Source organism: Symphalangus syndactylus, chromosome 10 (genome assembly GCF_028878055.3).
Source record: "Symphalangus syndactylus isolate Jambi chromosome 10, NHGRI_mSymSyn1-v2.1_pri, whole genome shotgun sequence".
NCBI classification, from domain to species: Eukaryota; Metazoa; Chordata; class Mammalia; order Primates; family Hylobatidae; genus Symphalangus; species Symphalangus syndactylus.
Genome location: NC_072432.2, coordinates 62,254,132 through 62,274,091, shown reverse-complemented (window position 1 = coordinate 62,274,091; position 19,960 = coordinate 62,254,132). Strand labels below are relative to the sequence as shown.

Here is a 19,960-nt window from a genome sequence, read left to right as displayed (position 1 = left end):
AAATGGAGGCGCCATCTTCCCTTCTTTTTTCTTTTTCTTTTTTGAGACAGAGTCTTGCTGTGTCGCCCAGGCTGGAGTGCAGTGGTGTGATCTCAGCTCACTGCAACCTCTGCCTCCCGAATTCAAGTGATTCTTCTGCCTCAGCCACCCAAGGGGCTGGGATTACAGACACCCGCCACTACACCCGGCTAATTTTTGTATTTTTAGTAGAGATGGGGTTTCACCATGTTGGCCAGGCTAGTCTCGAACTCCTGACCTCCTCACTTCTCTGCCTCGGCCTCCCAAAGTGCTGGGATTACAGGTGTGAGCCACACTGCGCCCAGCCCATCTTCCCTTTTCTTTGTCACCATGTGTACAGTAAAGAAGCAAGCAACATGGCGCCAGCCAGGTAGAGAACCATCTGCATAATAAAAGATTAGGGTGCATAAATGTCTTCTTTTGAGAAGTGTCTGTTCATGTCCTCTGCCCAAAAAACACATGAAGAAATGCTCATCATCACTGGCCATCAGAGAAATGCAAATCAAAACCACAGTGAGATACCATCTCACACCAGTTAGAATGGCCATCATTAAAAAATCTGGAAACAACAGGTGCTGGAGAGGATGTGGAGAAATAGGAACACTTTTACACTGTTGGTGGGACTGTAAACTAGTTCAACCATTGTGGAAGTCAGTGTGGCGATTCCTCAGGGATCTCGAACTAGAAATAGCATTTGACCCAGCCATCCCATTACTGGGTATATACCCAAAGGACTATAAATCATGCTGCTATAAAGACACATGCACACGTATGTTTATTGCGGCACTATTCACAATAGCAAAGAGTTGGAACCAACCCAAATGTCCAACAACGATAGACTGGATTAAGAAAATGTGGCACATATACACCATGGAATACTATGCAGCCATAAAAAATGATGAGTTCGTGTCCTTTGTAGGGACATGGATGAAACTGGAAAACATCATTCTCAGTAAACTATCGCAAGGACAAAAAACCAAACACCGCATGTTCTCACTCATAGGTGGGAATTGAACAATGAGAACTCATGGACACAGGAAGGGGAACATCACACTCCGGGGACTGTTGTGGGGTGGGGGGAGGGGGGAGGGACAGCATTAGGAGATACACCTAATGCTAAATGACAAGTTAATGGGTGCAGGAAATCAACATGGCACATGGATACATATGTAACAAATCTGCACATTGTGCACATGTACCCTAAAACCCTAAAGTATAAAAAAAAAAAAAAAAAAAAAAAACATAGCAGAAGCAAATCCATCACAAGGGCCATACTTCAGGCAGAGTCTAGTTTGAAATAATGTCCAGTGTGACCTGCTGGGCTATCAGGGGTGTGACTAGAGCCCTGGAGCCCTCCAGTTTATGAAGGAGATCTTGCATCCCGTGTTTTGTTTTAAAGGGTTGCCCACTTCCACCTTACCCTCTGTCCCACACCTCTCCAATAAACTTCATGGGGAATTGATTCTGTTTGGAAACTTTAAAAATACTCACTAATAAGATCTTCCCTGAGTATTGTTCACTACCCCCAGATTGCCATCCTGCAAGGCATACATGTGCACGTGTGCGCGCACACACACACACACACACTTTCACTCTCTGTTCTATCCTTGCTTGGCTGTCTGTGCTGACAGGAGGCAACACTGGAAGGGGTGCTATTCCTGTTTGGCTTTGGAAGGTGGGCACAAAGGACCCTTGTTTCCTCTCTCTATTAGGAAAACTCAGCTTCCATTTTTACAGCAATAACTTCAGGCCTTGAGCCTTGTTTGGCAGCCAAGCTGGTGTTATTATTGGCTAATTGCAGGATAATAGTGCTGCTATCATTATTGCTAGGAGGATTATTATCAGGTAACTAAATGGCCAGAGGGTATGCAGTGGGAAAAGCAGCCTGGGGGCTTGGGTCACAAGGGCAGCTCTCCTGTTTTGTCTCCTGCTTTGCTCAGAAGGCAGTTTGCAGTCCAGCACTGCACTTGGAGTCCAGAGTTGTTGTATTGGAAGGCAGGTCTTGTCAAAAGTTCCCTGCTGTGAGCTCTGTTTTGAGCAGCAAGGGGAGGAAGATAGCCAGGGATAATGGGGCACAGGTCCTGCCTTTGAGCCACTCCTACACTTCTGAAGAGGCAGCATGCATTCATTCAACAACCATTTATGTGCCAGATTCTGTTCTCAACACTAATACAAAAGGGTGATCAAGACTTCTGGCTACTGGGAAGCAGGTAAGTGAAGGTGCAGAGTATAGTGAGACAGATGCTATCCTGGGAAGAGCATCTCAGGAACAAGGGACCCAGATTAGGAGGATAAGGGAGACTTCCTTGATGAAGATTTCTCAAAGCTGAAACCTGAAACCTGAAAGATGAAGAGTTAGCCAAGGGGAAGGGAGTGTTTAAGTAGAGGTGCTGTATCTATTGTGAACAGAGCAGTGCCGGGCACATAAGTAGGTGCATCATAAATGGTTGAAATGGTCAAATGAAACAAAAGGAGATTGACAAGAGTGTAAGAAACTGCAGTCTGGTGGAGCTTGCGGGGAGATGTGGCAGGACAGGTGGGTGGGGCAAGATCAGGACGAGAGAGCCCTTCTGGGTAGAGTGACCACCTTGTTCCTGTTTGCCTGGAACTTTCCTGGTTTTAAAACTGAAAGTCCCACATCCTGAGAACCCAGTAAGCCCAGGCAAATGGAAAAGGTTGGTCATCGTATGGCTGCGTTGCCTTCCCAGATTTGGACTCCATGCTGCAGCTTTGAGAAGTGGGCTATCAGACACAATGGCAAGAATGCTTGCTTACCTAGCAGGCAGAGCATAGCTGAGCCTGCTGGGTGCCCCCCCACCCCGCCCCGTATCCTTTCTCCTTTTCTTTCACCGAAGTAGAAATTTAGATGAGCACATGGCCAGCCACCCAAAGATGACATTTCCCAGCCTCCCTTGAAAATAACTGTGGCCATGAAACTAAGCTCTGGTCAGAGGGATACGAGTTGTGGTATCTTGCTCCTGATTGTGCTGTTAAAAGGCAGAACTCCTGAGAGTGGGTTCAGGCTATGATGCAAACAATATGAGGAAGTTTAAGAAACTCTCCAAGCTCAAGACCTGACCCAGACCTTTTAAATAAGAATCTCAGGGTCAGGGAAAGTAGTGATTTTAGAAAGATTTCAGGCAGTAGTGGTTAAAAGGATGGACTCTGCAGTGGGCTGCCTGGCTTCCAGTCCTGGTTCTAGCTATGTGACCTTGTGCAAGTAACTTAACCTTCTGTGCTTCAGTTTTCTTATCTATAAAATGTGTGTTAATTGAACCTTCTTGATGGGGTTATTTTGAAGATTAGTGTGCTCAGAACAGTACCTGTCATATACGTGCTTAATTCATTAATGTGGTCAGTAAACGTTGCAAGACGTACTATCACATATCACAACCAGGATATTGACATTTATACAATTAAGATATAGAACATTACCATCATCACAAATTTCCCTCATGTTGTCCTCATTTGGACACACCCACTTCTCTCCTGTGACACTCTGTTTAACCCCCAATCAATTACTAATCTGTTCCCCATTTCTGTATTTCAAGAATGTTATATAAATGAAATCTTTTCCAGAGTATCACATAAGCGGAATCATACAATATACAAATCATACAATCCTTGAGGATTTTTTTTTTTTTTTTACTCAGTATAATTCTTTGGAGATTCACATGGGTCATTGCATGTACTGATAGTTTATTTCTCTTCATTGCTGAGTAGTGCTCCATGACATGGATGTACCACGGTTTGCCACGCATTGAAGGGCACCTGGATTGTTTGCATTTTTTGGCTATTACAAATAAAGCTGCTATAAATGTTTGCAAAAAAAAATAAATAAATAAAAGATTAGGGTGGGGGCAGACAGCTTTTCATGCCCTATGCAAATGGTACACCTGGTCCAACCAATCTTTCCTGCCCTATGTAAATCAGATACCACCCCCTCAAGTTCATCCATAAAACCTCCTGCATTTCACCACAGAAGCAGCAACTCATTTTTTTGGGACTCCTCTTTGCTCTTCTCTTTCTTTCGCCTATTAAACTTCCACTCTTAACCTCATGCTGGTGTGTCCGCATTCTAGTTTTCTGTGGCCCTGAGACAACAAATCTAAGGTATCACCCCAGACAAATGAGGCTGTTTCATTTTCACTTAAAGGAAACACCTTACAGCTTCTTTTTGTCATACCCAAGTTGCCGGCATCTCTATTCTTGCACTTTGTGGCAAATTATTAAGTACGATAAGGGTTCCTTGAACACAAGCACTGAGATGAGGTGACAGTCTGATAATTGAGACAGTTACTAGGTGACTGATTTCATCTCACTATTCAGAATATTGTGCAATTTAAAACTGATGAATTATTTCTGGAATTTTCCATTTCATATTTCTGGACCACAGTTGACTGTGGGTAACAGAAACCAAGAATAAGGGGAGACTACTATAGATGCGGCCTGGAACACAGCACATTTTAATAGGTTCTTGTAGAGCAGATGTTCCTTTTGTTGTGTGCACAGCTGCCTTCTAATGCATTTGCTTTGCTAGTTTGGATATTTGCAAATGGAGATTTTAAAAGGAGAGTACATCTGTCTCTGTAGAAGAGCATAATATTATCTCCTATCTTAATCAGCTATTGTGGAAAACTCTAGCCTATGACAAAATTCTCTCCTTGACCAAACTCTAACCAGGCTCCTCTGAGCCCTTTTCTCTATTAGACCTTGACCGTGGCTTATAAAGACTAAAGACTCAAACAAATACTAATAGTTTCTAACAGCTCAAGCCCACGTCTCTCAGATGACTAGTCCCCCTTAAAGTGCCTGTCTGAGAAAACTCCAGGCTGTCAAAAGAATTTGCCATTTGTTCCAGCCAATGCCTGAAGGTAGGGCCCCTGTCTCCCTGTCTCCCTGTCTCTGTGGGAGGGTAGGAGCATAACTTCTATTTTTTTTTTTTTTTTTTAAGACGGAGTTTCGCTCTTATTGACCAGGCTGGAATGCAGTGGCACCATCTCAGCTCAATGCAAGCTCTGCCTCCCGGGTTCACGCCTTTCTCCTGCCTCAGCCTCCGGAGTAGCTGGGATTACAGGCACGTGACACCACACTCGGCTAATTTTTTATATTTTAAGTAGAGACAGGGTTTCACCGTGTTAGCCAGGATGGTCTCGATCTCCTGACCTCGAGATCCACCCGCCTTGGCCTCCCAAAGTGCTGGGATTACAGGTGTGAGCCACCGTGCCCAGCCTGGAGCATAACTTCTAAGTTCCAGTTAGCAAACTCAAATTGGTTTCACACGAACCAACCCCTCCTTTCCACTTTTCACTTCTTTGACTATCCTAAGCTCCTGTTCCCTCACCTTTTAAAATACCCATCACCTCTGCACAAACCTTAGTTGAGCTTGGTTCACACTGGACTCTTCCTTACTCCAATAGCATATACTGATTACAATCTGTCCTTACCACTTTAACTAGTGCCTGGCTTTATCAAAAAGGTTTATATGCACTTTGCAGACATTAGATGCTTATTCTTTTGAGGAGTTCCTTACATTAAAAGCAACATTGTTAAATGACACAGAACAGTTTAGAAGGTGGAGGTGGAGTTAAGGAGGGCTCCACACTAAAAATACTCACAGCGCGGATCAGCCAGCTGACCGGAATGTGTCTCTGAAACAGGGCAGCAATAGCATTCTCCCACCACCAGCCTTTATCTGCCAAGTTGAGTACATATGTTATATAAGTGTGTGTATATATGTACACACATGCAGCAGATATGTTATTTTAGCAAGGAAATATAGAGAGATATTCACTCAAGTTTTGAAAGCAGAATCTTTCGTACCAGGATACAATGATAATTATGTTAAAGGAAATAATTCTATCAATTATACCAGGCAAAATAAAATTATGTAGCTGTCAAGGGAAGTGTCTTAATAAATATTAGGAAGAACATAGAGAACCTGAATCTTCCACATCTGTGATTTGTGCTCACATTTAAAAAAAATACAAATTTTTAATTATTTCCCAAAATTACTTTTGGGCAACTTTTAAAAGTCTGTTAGGGGATTCACTGCCAAACAAAAGTTTTCATTCAAGGATAAGCAATGGCAATACGAGAAAAAAATGGACAAATTGAATTTCACAAAAATTTTTAAAATTCTGTGCATTAAAAGACAGTATCAGCCAGGCGCGGTGATTCATGCCTATAATCCCAGCACTTTGGGAGGCCGAGGTGGGCGGATCCCCTGAGGTCAGGAGTTCGACACCAGCCTCGCCAACATGGTGAAACCCCGTCTCTATTAAAAATATAAAAGAGCGTGGTGGCGGGTGCCTGTAATCCCAGCTACTTGGGAGGCTGAGGCAGGAGAATTGCTTGAACCCGGGAGGCGGAGGTTGCAGTGAGCCAAGATCAGGTCACTGCACTCCAACCTGGGTGACAGAGTGAGACTCTGACTCAAAAAAAAAAAAAAAAAAAAAGACGGTATCAACAGAGTAAAAGGCAACTCACAGATTGGGAGAAAATATTTGCATTAATAAGATATTAATATCCAGAGTATTTAGAGAACTCCTAAAACTCAACAACAACAAAACAAACATTCCAATTTAAAAATGGGCAAAGGGCCAGATGTGTTGACTCATGCCTGTAATCCCAGCACTTTGCGAGACCTAAGTTGGAGGAGTGCTTGAGGCCAGGAGTTTTAGACCAGCCTGGGGAAAATAGTGAAACCCTATCTCTACAAAAAATTTAAAAATTACCAGGCATGGTGGCACATGCTTGTAGTCCCAGCTTCTGGGGAGGCTGAGGCAAGAGGATTGCTTGAGCACTGTTGGTTAAGGCTGCAGTGAGCTGTGATTGAGTCACTGTACTCCAGCCTGAGTGACAGAGTGAGACTCTATCTCAAAACAAAAAAAAAAATGGGCAAAGGACCTGAATAGACATTTCTGTAAAGACGATATATAAATGGCCAGTAAGCACATGAAAAGATATTCAATATCATTAATCATTAGGGAAATGCAAATCAAAACTACATTAAGATGGCTACTATTGGCCAGGTATAGTGGCTTACGCCTGTAATCCCAGAACTTTGGGAGACCAAGGTGGGTGGATCACTTGTGCCCAGGAGTTTTAGACCAGCCTAGGCAACGTGGCAAAACCCTACCTCTACAAAAATTACAAAAATTAGCCAAGCATAATGGCACATGCCTGTAGTCCCAGCTATTCAGAAGGCTGAGGTGTGAGGATAACTTGAGCCTAGGAGATTTGAGGCTGCAGTGAGCCATGATCCCGCCACTGTACTCCAGCCTGGGCAATAGAGTAAGACTCTGTCTTAAGAAAACAAAAAGAAAAGAAAAAGAAAAAAAACCAGGCCTTGTGCAGTGGCTCACTCCTGTAATCCCAGCACTTTGGGAAGCCGAGGCAGGAGGACTGCATGAGCTCAGGAGTTTGACACCAGCCTGGGTAATATAGTGAGACCTTGTTTCTACTAAAAAAAAAAAATTAAAAAAAAATTTTTAATGCCCACCCCCACCAAAAAAAAAATAGCTAGAATTTGAATGTTTCTAGTGTAAAGAAAAGACATATATTTAAGGTACACATATCACAATTTGTGCGTACATGATCATGTGTTTATGAATGTGTGATTTGAGACGGTGAGACTGTCTCAAAACAAACAAACAAAAAATGGGCAAAGGACTTGAACAGACATTTCTGCAAAGAAGATATACAAATGGCCAGTAAGCACATGAAAAGATACTCCGTATCATTAATCATTAAGAGAAATAAAAATGTGATTTGCATTTCTCTGTGATTATATGAAAGTAACACATTATCACATGTGTTCCCAAAATATGCATATGTAACGTGTATCAATAACAAAATTAATTTTTAAAAACCCACCAAGCAATTTTGAAATATATAATACGATTGTTAACTGTAGACACCTTGCTGTGTGGATCACCAGAACTTATTCCTCCTGTCTAACTGAAACTTTGTACCCTTTGACCATTTCCCTTTTTTCCCAGTGCATAGCAACCACCATTCTACTCTCTGCTTCTATGAGTTCAAACTTGGAAATGCCACATATAAGTGAAATCATGCAATATCTGTCACAACAGGTTTTAAGCAAGGGAACAACCTGACCATTCTAGTTGCTGGGTAGGGAAAGAATTATAGGAAGGTAAAAATAGTAGCAAGGAGATCAGGTGGACTGATCAGGCAGTACAGGTGTGATGGGGGCTAGCTCAGCAGTGGAGGTAGAGAGAATGGACAGGTACAGTTTAGTTCTGCTGTCAGAGCTGATAAGACTTAGGGAGTGAGGGGTCAGTGATGATTTCTGGTAGCAATTGGTTGGGTAGAGGTGCCGTTTTCTGAGACGTGGGAAACGAGGAGAGGGACAGATTTCAGTAGAGGCAGAGTTGGGTAGAAAATAGGGAAAAGAAAAAAGCAAGAGATCTGCTTAGGCATGTTAAGTGTAAGATGCCTAGTAGACGTCAGAGTGAGATGCTGAGAAGATGGCTGGATGCTCCAGTCTAGGACTCAGAGGAGGCCAGGCCTGGAGATGCAACAACAACAAAAACACTTCTGAGGCCCTTGCTCTGTGCCGGGGACTGCTGTATTTCATATTCATTAATTCATTTCATCCTCATAGCAGCTATTATCATCCCTGTTTTTTTTTTCTTTTTTTTTTTTTGAGACGGAGTCTCGCTCTGTCACCCATGCTGGAGTGCAGTGGTGCGATCTCAGCTCACTGCAAGCTCCGCCTCCTGGGTTCATGCCATTCTCCTGCCTCAGCCTCCCAAGTAGATGGGACTACAGGCACCCACCACCACACCCAGCTAATTTTTTGTATTTTTTTTTAGTAGAGACGGGGTTTCACCGTGTTAGCCAGGATGGTCTCGATCTCCTGACCTCGTGATCCACCCAGCTACAGCAGTAAGATTTAAACCCAGGCAGGCTGGCCCTGGAGTCTTGAGGTCTTACCCACCAGGTGTTTTGTTAAGCCTCCCCATTCCCTGTGGCATTCATTAGTCCTCCTCGTATCTTTATCCTTTCCTAGGGTGGCTTTGAGGCATTGCTGGCACCCCCCATAATGTCCAGAGACTTAATATCATAGCTCATTGCAGCCTCTAACTCCTGGGCCCAAGCCATCCTCCCATTTCAGCCTCCCACGTAGCAGGGACTACAGGCACGTGCCACCATGCCTGGCTAAAAGCAGTTTGACGGTATTTCATTAAATGCATATGTTGTAGACTAACTTGGTTATTTTTAACTGCTCATACCTTAGATTCTACTAATCAAGTTTGGTAAACAACTTGAGTTGCAAAATGAAAGCCAGTCACTTTTAATAAATATACATGTGATTATAGGCATTCTATTAAAAACCTTAGTAATTGTCATGCTGTGGTTTGGGTACCACTGGTTGAGAACCAGTACTATACATAGCTGACATATGAGAAAATGTGGAAGAAATACATTAGGATAAAGAACTGCTTACTGTGGACACCAACATATACTCAATCACCATCTTCCTGGTAAAGCCTTATATAAAAAGATAAGAATAAACAATAACACTGGCCGGGCGTGGTGGTTCACGCCTGTAATCCCAGCACTTTGGGAGGCCAAGGCAGGTGGATCACCTGAGGTTCGGAGTTCGAGACCAGCCTGGCCAACATGGTGAAAACCCATCTCTACCAAAAATACAAAAATTAGCCAGGTGTGGTGGCACGTGCCTGTAATTGCAGCTACTCAGGAAGCTGAGGCATGAGAATCAGCTGAGCCCAGGAGGCAGAGGTTGCAGTGAGCTGAGATCGCCCACTGCACTCTAGCCTGGGCGACAGGGCAAGACTGTCTCAAAAAAAACAAAAACAAACAAAAAACCAAAACAAAAACCCCAAAAAAACAACACCATGAAGTCAATCAGGGTTCATCAGATGAGCAACACTAAACTTTAAGATACTCCTTGTATATATCCTTCTCCTTGATTCAGCTGCACGCTGAGGACAGACACAGAGCTCACTTATCTCTAGATTTCCCACATGCTGTGGAACTAAATGGTGTTCCCCTGAGATCTGGGGAATGGCAGTGGGGATGTCAATGAACAGAGCAATTGGGTCAGGACCCAGGAGAGCAATCTGAGAACTTCCTCTCCCACTACTAGCTGTCATTTCATCTCACAGCCTATTTCCTTCTCTGCCTAATGAATGGAGTTAAAAATAACAGCCCTGCCTAACAGGACTGTTGTGAGGGTCTAAGAAGAAGACATGTGAGGATGTACATGGTAAACCAGAAAGTGCTTTACAAATGTTGCTTGTATAACAGCATCATATATCCCCTAGATTATCACAGTAGTTACCAACTGGTCTTCTGCTTCCATCTTAACCTAACACAACCCAATCTCTACAGAGCAGCAAAAGTCATAGTTAAAAATATAAATCACATCTGTTCACTCCCTGGCCTACAATCCCCCTACAGCTTCCATTATGCTTAAAATCCAAACTCTTCATTGTGGCCCTGCACCATGGCCTCAGCCTCTTCTTCTCTTCTAATGTCACCACCCACTTACTCCCATGCTATAACCACACTGACTTTCTTTGGCTTCTCAAATCCACCAAGCTTATTATTACTACCTACGGCCTTCATCCTTGCGGTAAGACCACCAGAAATGGTCTTCCCCTGGTTTCTGCAGAACTAGCTCCTGGATCATATGGGTCAGGCTGTCTCTGACTCTCTGACCTGTACTAACCACCCCATCTCCTCCTTCACTCTCTATCACAGCTTCCTATTTTGCTTTCTTTGTAGCACTTATTGCTACCTGAAATCTTCATTGCTTCCATGCATACTGTCCATTTTCTCCCCCTAGGATGGAAGTCCCTGCCACATAGTGGGTGTTCTGTATGTTCTGTTGGGCGAGTGAAGGAAGTGCTTGGATAGAACTGAACAATAATGTAGCTAAAATTACACAGGAGTTTGTTTTGATTACCTCGTTCATCACCAGAAACTGTAAACTTGTGTGGGCTCTGGCCGGTCCATAATCCTACATAGCCAATAAAAGTAGTTCCTGTGAATGCAATCTGAAATCAAGAGATAACATGGATCATTTCACCATTCCAATCAAATACACTGAAATCACCTGTTTTGCCCCACAATTTTCTGGATTTTTTTCTTATAAATTCCAACATAATAGAATAAAACTCTGAAATAGCCTTCTAAGACAGAGGTTCTTAACCTTAAGCTGGGGTGGGGGGGTGTGGTCCACAGATAGATTTTAGTAGATTTGTGACCTTGGATGGGAAAAAAAAAGATGCATCTTTATTTTCACTAACCTCTAACTGAAATTTAATTCCTTCTATAATGAATGCATGCAACAAATCACACAATCATAGTGGTGCCAATAATTTTGCCACTAGTAGAAATCACAGGTATTTTCACATACACAATGTTGGCTGCAGATATTTTGAAACACTATCCATAATTTACTACTTTGAAATCATGGTAGTTATTAGACCCACTGCTAAACCTTACTATTTAATGTGTTAAGAAAAAGTATAACATTGAAATGGCTGTTTTCAACACAACTGATTTTCTTTGTAATGCTACGTATTTTATTTTATGTATTTATAACACATTATTCACCAAAGGGGTGCACAAAGCAGGTTAAGAAGCCCCATCCTAGAAGTAGAAAGTGGAGTCTTACTTTAAAACTTGTTTTGAAGCCAGGAGCGGTGGCTCATGCCTGTAATCCTAGCACTTTGGGAGGCCGAGGTGGGCAGAACACCGGAGGTCGGGAGTTCAAGACCAGCCTGACCAACGTGGAGAAACCCCGATTCTACTAAAAATACAAAATTAGCCGGGCGTGGTGGTGCATGCCTGTAATCCCAGCTACTAGGGAGGCTGAGGCAGGAGAATCACTTGAATCCAGGAGGCAGAGTTTGCGGTGAACCGAGGTAGTGCCATCGCACTCCAGCCTGGGCAACAAGAGCGAAACTCTGTCTCAAAATAAAATAAAATAAAACTTGTTTTGATTTCATTATAAGAGATGAATATCACATATTTTATAAGCTCTGTGAAGTTAAGAGATCAAAGTGGGACTGTTCACCAATAACAATCACATTTAAATTTTAAATATTTAAAAATCCTTTTACACAGCTCTTTCATTTAATCCTCACAACTATCCCATGAATTATAGGCATCACCCCCACTTTAAATTAAGGTCACAAGCTCCAGTGATTGCAAGATACCACTATGTAACCTGCAGGAGAAAAATCAAACTCTATATGTCACCAAGGCTGGAGTGCAATGGTGCAATCACGACTCACTGCAGCCTCAACCTCCTGGGCTCAAGCGATCCTCCCACCTCAGTTTTCCAAGTAGCTGGGACCACAGGCGCATGCCACCAAACCTGATTGATATATAAATATATACATAATTTTTTTTTGCTTTTCTTAGAGACAGGGTCTCCCTATGTGGCCCAGGCTCGTCTCAAATTCCTAGGCTCAAGCAATCCTTCTGTCTTGGCTTCTCAAAGTGCTGGGATTACAGGTGTGAGCCACCACAGCTAGACTTTATCAGTTATTTCTGATACCAAATTTTATTTTTCAAAGAAGTACTTTGGCCGGGCATGGTGGCTCACACCTGTAATTCCAGCACTTTGGGAGGCCGAGGAGGGCGGATTATCTGAGCTCAGGAGTTCAAGACCAGCCAACATAGTGAAACCCCATCTCTGCTAAAAATACAAAAATTAGCCGGGTGTGGTGGCACCCTCCTGTAGTCCCAGCTACTCGGTGGGCTGAGGCAGGAGAACTGCTTGAACCCGGGAGGCAGAGGTTGCAGTGAGCCGAGATCGTGCCACTGCACTCCAGGCTGGGCGATACAGCGAGACTCTGTCTCAAAAATAAAAACAATAGTAATAATAATAATAATAATAATAATAATTCACAGCCTAATTAAGGCTGTAAACGAAAACCATCAGTAGGCCTAACGCCTGGGTTCTGGCCCTACCTCTGCCATGTCTCTAGAGGCCTTGTGATTCGGGGCGAGTCAGTCTCTGTGAAGCTGGGCCCCGTCATCTAGAAAGTTAAGATAAAAATGTTGACTTATGCCTGCTTCACAGGGCTGCTGGGGGGATCGAATGAGGTCCTGTTTATGATAATACTTTTGTTGTTGTTGTTGAGATGGAGTCTCACTCTGTCACTGGGCTAGAGTGCAGTGGTGCGATCTCAGCTCACTGCAACCTCTGCCTCCCAGGTTCAAGCGATTCCCCTGCCTCAGCCTCCCAAGTAGCTGGGATTATAGGCACCCACCCACATGCCCAGCTAATTTTTTTTTTTTTTTTGTAGTTTTAGTAGAGACGGGGTTCTGCCACGTTGGCCAGACTGGTCTTGAACTCCTGACCTCGTGATTCGCCAGCCTTGGCCTCCCAAAGTGTTTGGATTACAGGCGTGAGCCACCGTGCCCAGCCAAAAATACTTTAAAGATTACAAACACTAGACAAGAATGAGAGATGAATTATTTTGTGGATAACCTGTTCTTAATTTCATAAAACAATTTCTTGGCCATGAGTCCTCCATAGAAAAGCAATACCCAAGTGTAAACTGTCTGTATTCAGTAACAGTCACCTGAGTACTGAGAGTAAAACTACTTCTACAGACTATTTCTCTATAGATTATTTCATGGGAACTCCAAGAAAAACAAAAACAAATGAAGCAACAACTATTACAGTGAGTTTTAGAACAGCTGAAATAATTTATTTTCATTGCATTTATTCCTTTGTCTCTTTATAAGAGTATTAGCTCATTATAGAATAATGGAGAAAAAACATGACTAATAAATAATATATATATATATATATATTTTTTTTTTTTTTTTTTTTTTTGAGACAGAGTCTTGCTCTGTCGCCCAGGCTGGAGTGCAGTGGCGCGATCTCGGCTCACTGCAAGCTCCACCTCCCGGGTTCACGCCATTCTCCTGCCTCAGCCTCTCCGAGTAGCTGGGACTACAGGCGCCCGCCACCATGCCCGGCTAATTTTTTGTATTTTTAGTAGAGACGGGGTTTCACCGTGGTCTCGATCTTCTGACCTCGTGATCCGCCCGCCTCGGCCTCCCAAAGTGCTGGGATTACAAGCGTGAGCCACCACGCCCGGCCTGACTGATCACTCTCTAAAAGAGATTTCCCTGTGGAAAACTGGCTGACCTCCTTAAGTAGATGCTCAATAATAAATAATAAATGACCATCCTTCCTATAAGCATAATTTATGCAAACCTCTCTTCTGGCTTTGTTTTTCCACGGGTGTGATTTTTTTGTGTCTTATACTGATAACACACTTAAGTTAGCAGGCCATCCAAATGACTGGTACTTGAGTTTGCAAATCTTTCTGACTTTTTACCTTATACGGTACGGACTATACCTGCCCATTCTTTAAGAATTGCACATCCACGGTCAACTTGTGTAAGATATTCCCAAAAGGATAATCCAGATTCCGACCATGGTAAATGTGGCCTCTGGAGTCTTGAGCCACAATACTGGTGCAGAATCTGAGAAAAGGGAAAAGTCCAACATGAATGAATAAGACAAATAAGAAAAAGAAGGAAAAGGAGTTTTTCATTTGTAAAACAAATCCTCAAAGTAAAACAGTTTTTCTTCCTTATAACTGACACATACGCTATAATGCTTATATAAGAATACAGATTAACAATTCAAGATGAAAAACACAACTGGATACAACTCATCTGTGTTCATTCAGTGTTTCTAGGATCTTTGCCCTTAGCACACATGGAGGGCATCATAAGCATAGTAAGTGAGAATTTCATTCTCAATCTAAATCCGAAGTGAAACTAACCCATCCTGGGCTCAGGAGACCTCTGAACTCTGCTTTTTCCTCTGCTTGGCAGCACGCATTCTATTTAATACACGATTCAAAGCCAGCTCAAGCTCACCTCTCCATATATGAATTCCTCAGAGCAAATAAAGTAACACTAAACCATTGTTTCACAAGTGTTTCATTTTGTCCCCTTGGGAAAATGGCTGGCCCGTAAGGGACTTGACACTTTTCCTGTCTCTCTCCCAGCTCCTTGCACAGAGATCATAATTTAAAAAAAAGGGGGAATCTCTATGAACAGAAGTATTGTGAAAAAAAGAGGAGGCTTGTTAAGTATCTATCCATATTCTCTGAAAATATTTAACTGTACACGAAAAAATATTTATATACAGTTATGTCCAATATCAGGGGAAAAAATATGTATATCCACATGAACAAAACTGAGAGAAAATATCCTGAAGGGTTTTTCTGGTCATTTTTTAATAACAGGATGGTGGTTAGCTTTGTTTCTTTACTTTTCTACATTTACTGATTTTCTACAATAATTACATGTTACTTTTATAATTGCGGAAAAAAGTGTTACTTTTTGTTTGTTTAAAGACGGAAACTTGGGCCGGGCAAGGGCACAGTGGCTCACGCCTGTAATCCCAGCACTTTGAGAGGCCAAGGTGGGTGAATCATGAGGTCAGGAGTTTGAGACCAGCCTGGCCAACATAGTGAAACCCCGTCTCTACTAAAAATACAAAAATTAGCCAGGCATGGTGGCACATGCCTGTAGTCCCAGCTACTTGGGAGGCTGAGGCAGGAGAATTGCTTGAACCAGGGAGGCGGAGGTTGTGGTGAGCCAAGATTGCGCCACTACACTCCAGCCTGAGTAACAGAGTGAGACTCCGTCTCAAAAATAAATAAATAAAATAAAATAAAGATGGAAACTTGGTCAGTTTTAATTCCCTCCAAGGTTTCCGTTATTTATTTATTTATTTATTTATTTATTTATTTATTTATTTATTTTGAGTCTCTGTCACTCAGGCTGGAGTGCAGTGGTGCAATTTCGGCTCACTGCAGCCTTGACTTCCCGGGCTGAAGCGATCCTCCCAGTTCAGCCTCCTGAGTATCTGGGACCACAGGTGCAAGCCACCACGTCCGGCTAATTTTGTGGTGTTTTTTGTAGAGACAAGGTTTTACCACGTTGCCTAGGCTGGTCTCGAACTCCTGGGCTCAAGACATCCATCCACCTCAGCCTCCCAAAATGCCGGGAATGCAGGCATGAGCCACTGTGGCTGGCCTCCCTCCAAGGTTTCTGAGCTTAACTTCAAAGAGTTCAGGTCAGGGAGGGGACTGGTAAGACATGGGAAGTACTAAAGCAAAGTTTGTGGAATCTCTCTCAAAGGCGATTTTGCAAAATTGGCAAGATAACAATACTTTCATCTCAGGCCCAAATGTTGTAGTGTGATATGGCAGAGCACAAGCACAGGAGACAAATGAGGAAACAGGCTCTGCTTTGAAAGGCGCTGCAGCGAACTAGAGATTCCCATGCTTTTAGCACTCACCAGCCACCTGACTTCCAGCAAGGTGGCCCCTCTGAGGCTTGGTTTCCACATCACAAAACGGATGATACCATCTTCCATCTTCCCCACTGTGTTCATTAAGTGCCTGGCACCCAGTAGGCTCAATAAAGGGTAGCCAGTATTATTCTAATTCAAGAAGGCTTACTTCCAACATGAGAAGAAAGCATTTCCTTTGTTAATGCTAGTGGAATTGAGTGGTGCTTTTTATTAGGCAATTCAATAAGTACCTTAGTATCAAATCCAAAAGTTAGAATGTTTTTACTAGAACTTTTGCTTTAATCTGTTTGAATATGGTGACTCCAACAGATGAGGGTAAAAATGATTCGTGATTTTTCATTGAGAAAGCTGTAAGTTAAAAATAGGAAAAAGTTGGAGGTAGGAGAGGGAGGTGGTAAAATTATAATAACTTAGTTCAACTGAAAAGCATGTTATTTAGCAGGCCTGTGTCTTTCCTGTGCCTGAAAGCATTTCCTGAAGAGGAAGGCAGTCCCAGTGCTTTTTAGCTTACTCTGCCTAGGTGTTCTGGGAAAATGCCTGGGCCAGTAAAGTTTCATTATTCCAAGATCTTTTCTACTCCCATCATCTTTAGGCAGCAAGAAGCTCTAAGTATGTACAAGAGGTTACGAGATGAAGCTAGTCTGGTGGCAAAACAATAAGTATTGAAGGAAGAAACCAAGTTAAAACCTCTCTTTATGCCAGGGCCTGTTACTGAGCCTATAAACCTTTAGTGGTCCCCTGCACTTTGCCTGGGATCAACCACACACTCCATGTTGCTTTCACTTCTGGGTGCACTTTTTTTTTTGATATGGAATCTCGCTTTGTCGCCCAGGCTGGAGTGCAATGATGCCATCTCAGCTCACTGCAACCTCTGCCTCCTGGGTTCAAGTGATTCTCCTGCCTCGGCCTCCCGAGTAGCTGGGATTCACAGGTGCTCGCCACCACGCCCAGGTAATTTTTTTGTATTATTAGTAGAGACCGGGTTTCACCATGTTGGCCAGGCTGACCTCAGGTGATTCACCCGCCTCGGCCTCCCAAAGTGCTGGGATTACAGGCGTGAGCCACCGCGCCCAGCCTGGGTGCACATTTTATCATGCCCACTTCCCGGTCCAAACACTGGCTGGCCCTATTAGAGCAGTGTTCCCTGTCGCCCCAGCCCTGGTGGACACAGACACTTCAGCCACGACACACATGAAAGGATAAACGCAGGGCGACAAATAAGGGCAGAGATGAGCCACTGCCAGTATAGAGCTGGAAGGCCACTGAGTTAACTAAAGGGTCCAGATGAGAGGAGGCTTAGTTTCAAAAACTTCCTGGAAAAGTACGTTGTGAGCAGAATTTTTTTTTTTTTTAAGACATAGTCTCGCACTGTCTCCAGGGCTGGTATGCAGTGGCGCGATCGCAGCTCGTTGCCACCTCCGCCTCCCGGGTTCAAGTGATTCTCCTGCCTCAACCTCCTAAGTAGCTAGGATTACAGGCGCCCACCACCACGCCCAGCTAATTTTTTGTGTTTTTCGTAGAGATGGGGTTTCACTATGTTGGCCAGGCTGGTCTTGAACTCCTAACCTCGTGATCTGCCCACCTTGGCCTCCCAAAGTGCTGGGATTACAGGCGTGAGCCAACGCGCCCGGCCTTTGCGCAGAATTTTAAAAGTACGATGCTACCTGGATTGGGGGAGAGAAAACCCGGGGCTACCGGTAGAGGGAAAGTTCAGTGTTGAATCAGAGAAGCTGCTTTCCCTCTCGAAGCCTACGAAGCCTACGATGTGCAGCTCAGATTTACCCAGAGAGGCAAAGAGGAAGCGCTGGAGGTTTCTGGGCAAGCAGGCACCACCCTGTTTTTATCACACGGAAAACATGTCTCCTCCCGCTAGTCTGTGTCGGAGGCCCCCGCAAGCCCCGCGTTACTCCGCACCGGTTTGGGGCACTCACGCGGAGGACTCGTAGGCCAGGTTGACCAGAAGGCAGTCCGCCAGGCTGAGGTTCATGAAGTCACACATGCCGCGGATCTCGCCGGTGAAGGGCTGGGGCAGGAAGCGCTCCAGCTCCAGGACCACTTTTCCGATTAACACGTGCACCCACTTGGGGACTCTGTCCCTAGAAAGGAAAAGCACGAGGGTGTCTGACCCGCTCAGAGGTCGGCGGCGTGCGACTGCGTGTGTACTGCGAGCGGGGCTACATCCTTAGGGCGTGAGGTCTCAGGGCCACGTCTCCCCAGACAGTGGACCGCCCAGGCGCGGCGTCACTCAATCCGCAGCCTCCCGGGAGTGGGGGGAAGGGGGCGGGGGGAATGCGGCGGGTAAGAAAACTCGGGATGGGGAGGCCGAGTGAGGCTGGTCCCAAAGGGGCAAGCTTGGAAGGTCCGCGAGGCCCGCAAGGAAGGCGCGGGTTGCCCCTCCTCGGTAGCTATGCAGCCCGGGCGACAACTCGCGCGCTACGCTGACCCGGAATGGCTCAAGGACTGGCGTGCCACGGGTGACACCGAACTTGAAAGCCGAACCTGTCGCGCTGGATTCTCTCCAACCCCGACGCTGCTCAGGACAGCAGCCAAAACCAGTTCTCCAAGGGTGGCGGGGAGTAAAGCGTCCCCGTTTAAAGTACTCTGAGCAGCGCGCGTTTGACTCCGACCCGCAGCGCCGGTGTCCCCGCAGACCCCGTCCAGGGCCCCAACTCACCCGATGACTTGCGCCATCGCGGCGCGCACCAAGTCCAAGTCGTAGTGCCGCAGCACGGGCAGCCAGCGCAGCTCGGGGGCCGAGTCCAGGCTCACGTTGAAACGAGGCGCTGCTGGAGGCGAGGCGGCGGACAGCCCGGCCCCGGCCAGCAGCAGCAGCAGCAGCAGGGACAGAAGCCCCGGGCGCTCCTCCCGGTCTGCGGTCCGCATGGCTCGGGCTCCAGCGGCCGCAACTTGGAGAACTGCAGCAGCTGTCGGAGCCTGGGTAAGCCGTGGAGGAGGAGGAGCTGGGGCGGGGCCGCGATCGCTGGAGGTGGGGCCCACGCACGACCCGCCCGCCCCTGTCACCGGCGAGTCGGAGCGGCGACACTTCCCGTCCCCGCCGCGCATCCACTAGCCAGCCCCAACTCTCTGTCGGGCCTGGAGGTCCCTGACCGCGGGGCCGCTAAGGGTTGGGGCTGCCGGCAGCCGGCTTCTCACCAACTCCCGGTTCCAGCGCACTTGCTTGTGCCGGAGTATAGGCTGTGGCCGGGAGGGGGCTTTAAGATTTTCAGTAGCGAAAAGGTGTCAGGAAAGCCTTTTCAGTTAAACTTTGTTTGCTTGTTTGTTTGTTTGTTTGAGATGTAGTCTCACTCTATTGCCCAGGCTGGAGTGCAGTGGGTGATCTCGGCTCACCGCTAACTCCGCCTCCTGGGTTCAAGTGATTCTCCTGCCTTAGCCTCTCAAGTAGCTGGGATTACAGGCGTCCACCACCATACCTGGCTAATTTTTGTATTTTTGGTAAGGACAGGGTTTCACCATGTTGGCCAGACTAGTCTCGAATTCCTGACCTAAAGTGATCCACCGGCCTCGGCCTCCCAAAGTGCTGGGAGCCACCGCGCCTGGCTGGTAAAGCATTTTTTAAAAGCT

General features: G+C 45.2%; 1 protein-coding gene across 5 annotated transcripts in view; it reads right to left on the bottom strand.

The window, feature by feature from the left end:
* NAAA (N-acylethanolamine acid amidase) overlaps nt 1-19,334 on the bottom strand; it is a 33,192-nt gene extending 13,858 nt beyond the window's left edge. For 3 of the 5 annotated variants that reach the window (XR_010113856.1, XR_010113857.1, XM_063610383.1), the window contains exons 1-5: nt 19,053-19,315; nt 18,310-18,474; nt 14,403-14,529; nt 10,979-11,069; nt 5,637-5,713 (exon numbers count right to left, since the gene is read on the bottom strand). Coding sequence is in view for 3 of the 5 variants with exons in the window: in XM_063610383.1 (XP_063466453.1) it covers nt 5,637-5,713; nt 10,979-11,069; nt 14,403-14,529; nt 18,310-18,474; nt 19,053-19,261 (669 nt within the window). In the remaining 2 variants the exon portion in view is untranslated. Of the gene's footprint in view, nt 1-5,636; nt 5,714-10,978; nt 11,070-14,402; nt 14,530-18,309; nt 18,475-19,052 lie in introns of all 5 variants that reach the window. The other 2 variants (XM_063610382.1, XM_063610384.1) reach the window with 2 other exon arrangements.
* Nucleotides 19,335-19,960: the final 626 nt, after the last annotated feature.